General features: G+C 40.0%; 1 protein-coding gene across 6 annotated transcripts in view; it reads right to left on the minus strand.

Moving 5' to 3' along the window:
- Positions 1-3,343: 3,343 nt before the first annotated feature.
- The window catches only part of LOC310638766 (tumor necrosis factor alpha-induced protein 2-like), a 29,735-nt gene continuing 20,884 nt past the window's right edge, over positions 3,344-12,194 (minus strand). For 3 of the 6 annotated variants that reach the window (XM_083360113.1, XM_083360114.1, XM_083360115.1), the window contains 6 exons: positions 11,043-11,169; positions 10,227-10,349; positions 8,245-8,400; positions 6,732-6,853; positions 5,772-5,901; positions 3,344-4,769 (listed from right to left, as the gene is read on the minus strand). In XM_083360113.1, the coding sequence (XP_083216239.1) occupies positions 4,737-4,769; positions 5,772-5,901; positions 6,732-6,853; positions 8,245-8,400; positions 10,227-10,349; positions 11,043-11,169 (691 nt within the window). In that variant the 3' untranslated portion in view covers positions 3,344-4,736. Of the gene's footprint in view, positions 4,770-5,724; positions 5,902-6,731; positions 6,854-8,244; positions 8,401-10,226; positions 10,350-11,042; positions 11,170-12,194 lie in introns of all 6 variants that reach the window. The other 3 variants (XM_083360116.1, XM_083360118.1, XM_083360117.1) reach the window with 3 other exon arrangements.

Here is a 12,194-nt window from a genome sequence, read left to right on the forward strand (position 1 = left end):
GAAATTGAGTTTCTAGATATTCAAAGCAAATAGAAACACAGGTAGCATTGCAGTTACCCTTGAGGGGCCCAGTGGGTGGGGCCAGGGTGGGTGTGGCCTACTGGCTGGGCATGGCTGGAGTGTGTGTGACTTACTAGGTGGGCATGGCCAGCTCTACATTGTTCGCGTCAATGGTGCCTATGGGGGCCTGGGCAGGAGTGGGACAAACCTGAGGGTCTCTGGCAGAAGGAGATGGGACTGGGGCAAGTGCCAAGGTATGGTCCACTGGAGAAGCCTCACTGTTCCTCTCAGGCCATGCGGGGGGGAGGCTGGACGGTGGTGTGGAGGTCAAATGCCCAGCCTAGCCCTCAAGCACTTGCAGCACTAAGCCCACCCCAACTTCCCCAAGGGGGTGCCCAGCTGCTGTGCTTGCTCTCCTTAGCCAGGTTGCTCATGATGGGTATGAGGGCAACGTCAAGAGGGAGGCCCACTTCCTCTCCATGTGAGGAGACCTGGCTTTGTATCCAAAGCTTCCTTAGCAATAGGATGGGAGACCACCCAGGTTAGGCCAGGAGAAGGAGGCAAGGGGATGGTGAAAGGGCAGCAGGGAAGGACTAAGGCAGGACTTCCCTCAGACCTTCCCTCTCCTTCCTTCCTTCAACAGTGATGGGAAAATATTTGAGATGAGGGAGGGAGAAAAACAGGCAAGAAACGCAGCTGGGGAAGTGTCATCCTTCATGAGGAATGAAGAAATGCACCATCGCCTGGAAGTGGCCAACACATGGCCCACTCCTCACAGCGCCGAGGCTGAGCCGGTGGCACAAATCTGAAGAGAAGCACAACGCTGCCCAGCCCCTAGCCTGCCCGAAGTAGGTAGGGCCATGTGCTGGCCACTTCCAGGCGATGGTGCATTTCTTCATTCCTCACAAAGGGTGATATCTCCTTAGCGTGCACCCAGGGGGTGGGGCCGATGCAGCAGGGGCCAGTCCCTCACTGTTTCCAGATGGCCTTGTGGAGCTAAGACTGAATGTATTTTAGCATAGATGACCACCGCAAAATTGTACATTGGCTCCTGACGGCCTGGGCCGGAGCCAAGGCAGTGGGGGGCCGTTCCCTCACTGTTTCCAGGATGACTTCGCGGGCCACATGAAACCACTTCGTGGGCCAGATACGGCCCCCGGGCCTTGTGTTTGACATGTCTGGCCTAAGGCATTTCAGATTCAAAAACAGAGCCAAAGAACTCTTCTTTGAAGCAAGTTGCTTCAACCTGGCCCAACATAGAGCTGGCTCTACATCTTCTATTACTTTCACCCCTTTTTTTCCTATGGTTTTCTGTACTCTGGGTTATTTTAAACTATAGCAATGCATTTACAAAAGCGTTTTAAAGAAAATGTTAATTTCTATGCTATTTAAAAATGTAAAAGGTGGAAATATTTGGCAAAACTAACTTCTGTATCCAAATTCCATTTTATATCTTGACCTGGTTCAGCCGCTAAGCAAGATTTGAGCCTAGGAGTTCACAATTTCTGAACCATTTAGTTAAAAATCTTATGAAATTGCAATGAGAGAGAGCTCTAATCGAGTTTCACCAATTTGGTGTTGTCCTAACATGCTGGGATTATAACTGATATTATCCATGGACTACTATGTGCTGTCCCAACATGTTCATAAATGCTGGGTTGGGGAAGGGTGGAGTAATTTTGGGGAAATTATTAGTTTCTACAGTGAATATATGTGTTATTAGTACCCATCAAGCAATGAACCTGAATCAAGTCATTAACTATGAAGGTATTTTTATTAATAAGGATGACCACCTAGAATTTTGAGATTATACATCAAACATGGTTCAGTACAATTCTTTTTTCCCTTAATCATTGCATCTAACCTGCCTCGATATTCATCCTTTTTCAACAGTCCAACAAGCAAGTACAAAATTGCACATGAATTATAAACATACTGTATTCACACACTAATTTTATTTTTGTCTTATGTTTGGAGAAGAGTTTTATGATAATTCATAGTACTGCTCTGACATGGGCAAAATTAAGTCAATTGAGGTCAATAGAGCATGCAAAAACCTGTGTGGATTGTAATAAAAAACCCATAAGGAGACCTTAATTTGGGACAAGGTTTTGAGAAAAATACTGGCTTAAAATTTTTACTTGTTTGTGATGGTAAGCAGAGGAACATGTTTTACTTGGCAAAAGGGAAAGCACAAATGCTCCAAACATGTGGTCTGCAATCTGCTATGTCCTTGGAAAGAACATAGTCTACTGTCTATCTCCTATAGTACAAAAATATAATATAAATATAAAAATTGTTTGGGAAATCCAAGTCCTGTTCTTTTTGTGAGCCCATACTTCTATTCTCACTCAATAAGTTTCAGTTTTTTATTCTTACCATCCCAATTCCAATATATGAAGTATCCATGCGACCACTGATAGAACAGCTACATGGATGTTCTTTCTTGTGGACCACCAATATCTGCTCTTAAACATGATCTTTGGACTACAGTTGTATGTGCCTATGTCCTGGAGATAGGACAAACATGAGCTATCTGATAATAATTACATTTTAATGCATATTTGAAAAAATACTTTCATAGAAATGTTATCTTAATTAGAAAAACAGTGTCACAGTTAAAAAAATAAAGCACACTATACACAGCAACATGCTTGTATTTACTATTGTGCACAGATATATTATTAACAGGTACATATAGATCATCCTTGACTTACAACAGTTCGCTTAGTAATCGTCTGAAGTTATAACGGCACTGAAAAAAGTGAGTTATGACCATTTTTCACACTTATGGCTGTTGCAGCATCCACATGGTCACGTGTTTTACATTCAGATGCTTGACAACTGACTCACATCTATGACGACTGCAGTGACCCAGGGGTCATGTGATCCCCTTACCTTCTGACAAGCAAAGTCAATGAGGCAAACCAGATTCGCTTAATCACCGTGTTACTAATTTAACAATTGCTGCAATTCACTTAACAAATGTGGCAAGAAGAGTCGTAAAATGGGACAAAACTGACTTTAACAAATTTCTCAATTAGCAACATCAATTTGGGGCTCACTTGTGGTTATAAGTTGAGGACTATCTGTACTATCTTTCTGCCGTTCAAGGCAGTGTTCATTTATTTATTTCATCACAACAACCTTGTAAACTAAGTCAAGTAAGAGGAGAGTGAATGGCCCCAAATCACCCACGGTGCTTCATACAGCCAAGTAAGAATCTGAATGCAGCCTCTAGTCAGTTCTGTGATGCTGCCCCACACCAGCTCTTATCTCAGGAGCTGTAAACAAAATGCTGAGTTAAAACTGACTTTTGATAAGGTAAAGGTAAAGGTAAAGGTAAAGGTTCCCCCGCACATGCGTGCTAGTCGTTTCCAACTCTAGGGGCCGGTGCTCATCTCTGTTTCAAAGCCGAAGAGCCAACGCTTGTCCGAGGACATCTCCGTGGTCATGTGGCTGGCATGACTAGACGCCAAAGGCGCACGGAACGCTGTTACCTTCCCACTGTAGTGGTCCCTATTTTTCTACTTGCATTTTTACGTGCTTTCGAACTGCTAGGTTGGCAGAAGCTGGGACGAGTAACAGGCGCTCACTCTGTTACGCGGCACTCGGGATTCAACCCGCCAAACTGCCGACCTTCTGATCGACAAGCTCAGCGTTCTAACCCACTGAGCCACCACGTCCCTTTTAACTTTTGATAAAGACGGGCAAATAGGCAAAGGCCGATTTGCATTTGATTTTCATATGGTCTTTTGTTTAGCATGACAGAGCTTTAGCTGGATTTTGTTTCTTAACTAAAGCTACGTCTAAAAGTGCTTTTCTCATTCTGCATCCTCTGTAATTTCACAAAGGTCTTTGTTTTCTTAACTCCATCTGTCCCAGAAAAACCACATGGAACACCTGAAGTTCTTCCAGCCAAATGCTTTAACCAACAGCAGAAAAATGAAACCACCTCTGAACATCCTATCTGTGCCACCTGTATGAGGTAGCTTGGAGGAGAATTAGCCTCCAGTTTTTAAAAGGGGAAATGAGGAAGCAAGAAAATACTGGATACTTTCTGCAAGATGGTTTATACAGTATACAGGTACTTCTCAACTTACAACCAGTCATTTAGTGACTGTTCAAACCTACAATGGCACTGAAAAAAGTGACTTGCGACTGGTCCTCACACTTACCACTGTCACTGCATCCCCATGGTCACATGATCAAAATTCAGGCACTTGGAACCTGGCATATATTTATGATGGTTGCAGCATCCCATAGTCACATGATCGTCATTTTCAACTTTTCCAGACAACTTCCCACAAGCGAAGTCAATAGAGGAAGCCAAATTTGCTTATAACACTCATGTGATTCACTTAACAATTGCAGTAATTCACTTAATAACCGTGGCAAAAAGCCATAAACTCAGATGAGACTCACTTTACAACTGCCTTGCTTAGCAACAGAAATTCTGGTCCCAACTGTCATAAAAAATTGAGGACTACCTGTATTGGGGGTTACGTTCCATCTAGATTTCACTGTTTTATTCCAGGGTTGAGTACTGAGTTACAGAATTATGCCAGCAGTAGGACTTTATTAAATACAACTTTTTCCATAAATGAAAACTGCCCCAGTTATCTAAAGGTACCCTGATGCCTGAAAACAGTGATGATTATGATTATGGCAGTATGGCATCTCCATGAATCTTTAGCACACTCATAATGTTTTTAAACTCGGCACTGGATAAGGGCTTAATGTTCAAGATGGCACAAAGATGTTTCTTTCTGTATCGGAAAGAGAAAAAAAACAAAGCATGAGAAATGACAGAGTTAGAGTAGCGAGAAAAATGGTGAGATGAGATGAGAAACAGAAATTTTAGCTTTGCATGCAGTTATAAGAAGCCAGACTGGTGTAGCGGTTAAGGCATCAGATTAGAAACCGGGAGAGAGTGAGTTCTAGTCCCAACATAGGCACAAAGCTATCTAGGTGACCTTGGCTCAGTCTTTTTCTGCCAGCTGTAGCAAGAAGGCAATGCAAACTACTTCTGAAAAGCCGGTCATAAGTTGAGGATTCCCTGTATACCATCCAACTGCAGCAAATTTTGATATATATTGCTTAGGATGGTTCAAGAAGACTCCACCTTCACTTTCTTAGGGTCTTGCGGAAGAACAGGGTAGAACAACGGCTAATGACCCTCTTTTACCGGTCTACTATAGAGAGCGTCCTCTCGTATGGTATTGTGGTTTGGTATGCTGGTTTGACAGCTGCAGACAGGAAAGTATTACAGAGGGTAGTGAGCACAGCACAAGACATTGTGGGCTGTTCCCTGACACCACTGGATGACATCGTCAGGGCTCGTTGCCTTGGAAGAGTGAGGAAGATTCTCAGGGATGACTCACACCCTGGACGGTATGTCTTTACTCTCCTACCATCCGGTAGGAGATATAGGAATATAGCCAGCCATACCAACAGGCTGAAAAATAGCTTTTATCCGTGGGCTGTTAGGCTTTTAAATGGGACATAATCTCTATGAACATATGCAGAATTGACTTGGGAGGCCGGTGTGTGGTGTAGTTGGTTCACATGGTGTGGTAGGATGGAGGGTTTGTTGTCACTGTGTGTTCGGGGGAGAAGGCACGGGGGGAGGCTCAGCTAATCTCAATGTACACATGTTGTACTTTGACAATAAAGGTTTATTATTATATTATTATTTCTGCTTCTGTCCTGCCTTGGAGTTACACAAGATACAGTATGTGTGGCACAAATCAGTGCAGTGGAAATGGTACCCTGATGCCTGAAAACAGGGATGATGATGGCAGCGTAGCATCTCCATGAATCTTTAGCACACTCATAATACTTTTAAACTCGGTACTGAGTAAGGACTTAATGTTCAAAATAGCACAGAGATGTCTCCATCTGTTTCAAAAGAGAAAAAACAAAGCATGAGAAATGAGACAGCAATGTAGTGAGAAAAATGGTGAGATGAGATGAGAAGCAATAATTTCAGCTTCGGATACAGTTATAAGGAGCCAAACTGGTGTAGTGGTTAAGGCAACAGGTAAGAAACCAGGAGACTGTGAGTTCTAGTCCCACCTTAGGCACAAAGCTATTTAGGTGAACCCGAGTCAGTCTTTTTCTGTCAGCTGTAGGAAGGAGGCAATGGCCAACTACTTTAGAAAAACCCTGCCAAGAAAACTCTGAGAATTGGATATGACTGAATGGAAGAAAAAAAAACCCATTTGTAAAAGACAACAACAGATATTCAAAGCAAATGGAAACACGCTTCATTGTGCCCCTTTCAGCCACAAAAGTAGCACAGGAAAGAAGCATGAATGAAAAAGAAGGAAGCTCAGCAAAAAGTATTTCCCATGGAGAACTCAGTGTTGCTTGTTTTTTCAGGATAGAAGCTGCCTTTCTCATTCTATTATTACTTGTTATACATGGGGACTAATAGAAATTAGCAAAAGGTTTTCAAAATAACAACAACAGAAACCAAGAAAGTCCAGTTGACTTTTGAAAAAAAAGCACCTTTGGGACAACCATGACCTGGGTGATTTGAGAACCTCCATAGACAACTTTGAGGGATGCTCAAAAATGGGATTCTGCTGTTTCAAAATGGGATGGTGGGAAATGCATGCATTTTCCATTCTAGTGTAGCAGGTGTTGTTAGTGGCACAAAATCAGAGGAATCAACTGTTATTGGGTTAGTCCTTAAAAGTAAATTCATAAGACTTTCCCCCCCTTACTTGATATCAGGATATCTCCTGGCAAGTGTGCTGACTTCAATCTTAATAGCATCTGGATCTTGAAGTCTGATGATTTCAGCCAAGCTTGGGAGAGCAGACTCCAGCCATGTGGCTTTGGACCCCTACCCAAAGAAAATACTATGTTTAAATAATTTCACTCTGCAAATTCCTACCAATTATAAATTCTCTCACCCATATACTTCAAAATGCTCAAAATAAGAGATGGGCAAACCAAAGCCCAACTTTTTTTTTGCAACCTCCAAAAACCACCTTTTCCCTCTTCTTAGCAGCCTGATTTAAAAATAAAGTAACAGTTTTTATACAGGAAGAGATAATTTTGTAATCAGGCTTTTATTTGCTTTATCTTTTCTTTTTGCACCATTGTCTTTTCTTCTCGTCTGTTTTTGTTTTTTTTAATTCTGTATTAGTTTGTTAATTGTTATGTTCTATTTAAAACTTTCAATAAAATTTATATTAAAAAAATAGGAGTACACTTTTTCTTGTAGTAGTACAGGTAGTCCTCGGCTTACGACCTCAATCGAGTCCCAAAATTCCATTGCTAAGCAAGACAATTGTTAAATGAGTTACATCCAATTTTATGACTTTTTGCCATGGTTATTAAGTAAATCACTGCAGTTGTTATAAGGGAATCTACTTGCCCCATTGTCTTTGCTTGTCAGAAGCCAGCTGGGAAGGTTACAAATGGTGATCACATGACCCCGGGACACTGCATCTGTCATAAATACATGCCAGTTGGCTAGTGCCCAAATATTGATCATGTGACCATTGGAATGCTACAATGGTCATAAGGGTGAAAATCAGTCACTTTTTTCAGTGCTGCTGTTGCTTTAAAGAATCATTAAATGAATGGTGGTAAGTCAAGGATTATCTGTAAAAGCAACAACATATATACTGAACATTAAATAGGTGAAGCACATACGTTTTGCTTAAATAAAACACTCAAATTCCTGAAATTGGAATAGGTGGTACTGAAAATTTCAGCACCACCTTCTCCAATGATGTAACCCAGACATGTCAAAGTCGCGACGTCAAGTGATATTGTGCAACGGAGCAGGACAGTTTGGCCATTGCTGGCAATGGGGTGGGTGTGGCTCCCATGTGACGCGTCCGGCCCACGGGCCAACAGTTTGACACCCCTGATATAACCTGACTATGATAATGCCCAAAAGCAGAGAATGTTTGCATGCAAAGCATGTAGTCTGAACTGAACTGGTGTACAGTTCTTAGGAACTTTTCCGAAGGTCAAGGGATTTAAGTTGGAAAGAGAAGAGAATAAGCTTACTGAAGACTCAAGTCTGCCTATCCATTTTTACTGCCAAAATATGACTTCACAGTGTAGGTACCAGTTGGCTACCTGAGTTTAAACCTGTTTCTCCAAATCATCTATTTGTTAAACCACCAAGCCTTTTCACTCTGAAGTGAACATTACTGGATGCCCCAAGGTCAACAAGGCCTCCAGACTGGTATTACAGCACTGGAGATGCAGACTTACATTCTCTGTGCAAAATGTGTACAAAATAGAAGCATGACTTTGAATAAGTTCAGACAACTGATTTTGCTTCTCAAGAGATTTGAGCGTGGTGTTCTTCCACATAAGCCTTTGAATGTATTTTTGGACTAGGTAGAGGTGAATTCTTTCCATGATAACCTATGACAGAAGAAGCAGAGGTTAATTTTCTGAGATCAGTTAAAGAAGAAAACAAAATTCTACTGCTGGAATTATAAAAATGCCATCAAAGGCTTTCCTGATGTACATAATTGGTTTCTCTTAAGACCAAAGTAGTTTCTATGGCCTGGGGAGAGGTGCTCTACACTAATGCTAGGAAACCATTTTTAATGTATTTCCTTAAAAAAAACTCTTGGGGCTACATATTATAAGAAGTCTTCAACTTACAATCATTCAGTGACCGTTCAAAGTTACAATGGCATTGAAAAAAATGATTTACAACTGATCCTTGCATAATATGCTATTTTCCAATAAACAATTTCCAGCAACTCCATCCAGAGAGACTAAGAGTGAGTGTTCCTAGGAGTCACAGTTGTAGTATCTGGAAGGTTCTATATGGCTCAATTTTAATCTACACTACCTAGCAAGAATTATACAGTTTCAGATGGTTTTCCAGCACTACCTGGAAATGGTGAGGACTAGAAACTTTGAAATGCATAATATGAAATCTGTCACCAAGTTACAATCATTGTAGATTATTAATAATTCTACAAAGTTTCAAATCTCCTGTTTGTGGTTTCTTACTCAGTATATAAACTGCAGTTATCTCATTTTATAATGAAAATCTCATGTAATTGGATTTAAGTCTATTATTCTTTGCTCATTTTTTTTGAAAGTATTGGGATGATTATAATTATGATTGTGAATGATGAGAAATAAACAATAAAACTACTTATGCTGCTCATCAACCAGTTCAAAATCCCATTAACCATCAACTTGATGAGCTAGTAAAAGAAAAGGGTGTCTATTAAATCTGATTGGGATCTAATCATGTATTTTGTATGTAATTTATGCATGGCAATTTTACATATTTTATGCATGCATAAAATAGAAATGTAATTTTATACAGGATGTGTACTTTACACATGCATAAAACTATAGATAAGATTTATGTATGCACATATTCTGACCTGTGCAGAACAAAATTTATTTTATTTTATTTAACCCTCTATACTGCGGATTTACTGTCTAGAAGTAGGAGGTGAAACAAATAGGTCTTTGCTTAGGAATGTGTGTTGGATTTTGGAAACAAACTGTAGAAGCTAAATCTTCTCATCATTCACTGCCTCATTAGGAGCCTTTCAAGGCCATAAATTCTTGAGGTACTTAAACCTCAAGCATAGATTCTATATAGAGGCCTTAACTGCTGTGCGTTGAAGCAGTAACTTTTTTTTTTAGTACATGGCATTATTTTCACTGCAATGAAGACGCAAACCTTGTCATGTGCATGAGCCTTCTGCTGAGTAAATCAATTCATGAATGAGGGATTAATTGAATGGAATGACAAGATTTAGAATTGAGCATGGTGTGAATCCTGACAAAAACAAGCCAAAGTCTTCTAGAAGACGGAAAAAGAGGCTGCTATGTTGGATTTATAGAATGGGACTGCAAGTGACATCAGCAGCCTTGATGTCAGTTCCAGGACAGCTTGACCTGGGAAATCTGGAATGCTGTCCTGTACTTTTAAAAAAATAGAGGGAATAAGATTTTTTAAAAAGGAAAAACAATAATTCTCCTGCCATTTTGTAATATTCCAAAATCACGTCAAACGTGTTTAACAAGGAGGACAGGTGATAATGGAAAGACATGCACGTGCCATGAAAAGTGAAGTTTTTTTTAAAACCACATTGAACTCTTATCTGTCCATCTCAAGGTTTAGGTTGCAAGAATTGGCTCACTTCATTCTTAGTACTAAATTTTGAAAAGCATAAAAATGTTTGCACTTGCAGTTCCTTGTATCAGCTCACCTGGCGATGAGACTTTTCCATCTTCTTGAACAGACAGATATGGGGCTCCATGACTGAAATGATTTCATCCATAATGCCACTGCACAAGGCCCATTTCTTTTCATTAAACTTTTTAAAAAGAGGCTAAGGAACAAATTTTAAAAGTTGTTCAGGGTTTTTTTTTTTGGAAAAAAGATATTCCCATAAATCTCCTTTCTTTCTCTGAGGAAAAAATTTATTAGATATTTTTAAGCACCATCTATTTCTGCCAGTTTATACATGACTGGTGAAAAAGTGCAAGCTGAGACACTTTTTTTTACTTTGTCCTGTCTTCTTCATAGCTCAAGCTATCACAGAACGAGGAAAAGGCTCCATTGCTTCCTTAATGCACATTATAATTTATTTATTATAAGTATTTTCATCCAACTTTTCCCACACAGTCTTAAGATAGTTATAGACTTCTTTAATTACCTTTGTTCCCTTTCTAAAAATGTTTTCCTGGGAGACAATATTTTTAAACAGCAAGGGTAACTATTCCATCAGGGAATGAGTAGTTTTCTGGGAGGCTGACAGACCCGCGGCTATTCTTCTTAATCTACCTCCATCTCCCCACCTCTTCTGTTGCCTTCCATTGGAAGAGAAAACTATCATAAAACGTTGATTTTTTGAAGTATAGTTGGATGAAGGTGCTTTTCCATCCTTAGAACTCCAGAGAAAGTCATCCATTCACCTTCGCTGAATGGAGAAGGCAAGTTTCACCTTATGTTTTGCCTCAGGCAGTAAAGGATCTTGAATGAGCTCTGTAAGTAGCTTTATAGTAAATATCTGTAAGAATACCTGTAACTCTTGAAACAAGGGTTGAAGGAGCACATTAAACCCAGTGTTCTGAAGGTCATCAAGTAGGGAAAAGATTTTTGTTTTAACATCACTGTCAGCTGAACCTGTGCTTTCCTTCATATGGGTCCTGAAAATCCAATTAAAAACGAATTGAAGGTATTGTTCTTCAGCTATTTTAAAACATCAGCTCTTTTTGCTTACAGCAGCTTACAAAATCCAGTGAATGTAATGCTATGCAATTCTTAACCAAAAAATATGCATGATAAATGAGAATAATAACAGCAACAATAATCATAATGGTTGCTAATAATAATGTAATCTATTCAATTTAGATGCCGTCGAACTCCAGGCAACTCTGGATAAAGATCTGCATAAATTGCACATGTGTAGCATGTCTCAAAAGAAAGCAACACCTAGCTAATGTCTGTGCTTGGGAGCTAAGCAGAACTGAGTCTAGTTAGCACTTTCAGAGTAAACCTCCAGGGAATCTCAGGGCTGTAAGACAAGCTGACTGGCTGCCAATCTGTTTGTGGATATAATTCAAGATGATGGTTATTATTTTTAAAGTCCTTTATGGCATGGGCCCAGGATATCTGCAGAACTGTCTATACCCAATGGGATTGGCTCACCCCACTTGGGCTGGCAGAAGGGGCCCAATATGGATCCCATAAGCCAAGGAACTTTGGCTGGTGGGATCCAGGAGAGCCTTTTCTGCCAATGTTCTTGCCCTTTAGTACATCATACTGAGAAGGTAAAATCTGCCCCCTCAGGAAAAGCCTTCAAATCTGGCTATGCTGACTGGTATGAGGTATTGAAGGAGAAGATGCTGACTGGAGGTAGTTGATACTAACAGAGAAGGCACCACACTCTTCAAACTCTTGTTTTTTTAGCTCATTTTTAGCTCATTCTGTAATTTTAATCCATTTTTATTTATAATCATTGAATGTTTGTTTTAATCTTGATGTAAGCTGCTCAGAGTCGCCTGGACTTAGAGATGGACAACAAATAAATCTGATAAATAAAAATTATTATAAAGGGCTATAATATCAGAAAACATTACATATATTAATTTAGGTTATTATGAGTATGTATAAGAGTAAATATATCTGTTGGTGACAGTTTCATGTTACTCTTCACTGAATGGGTCGTGGA

This window comes from Vipera ursinii (genome assembly GCF_947247035.1).
Source record: "Vipera ursinii genome assembly, chromosome: 1".
NCBI lineage: Eukaryota > Metazoa > Chordata > Lepidosauria > Squamata > Viperidae > Vipera > Vipera ursinii.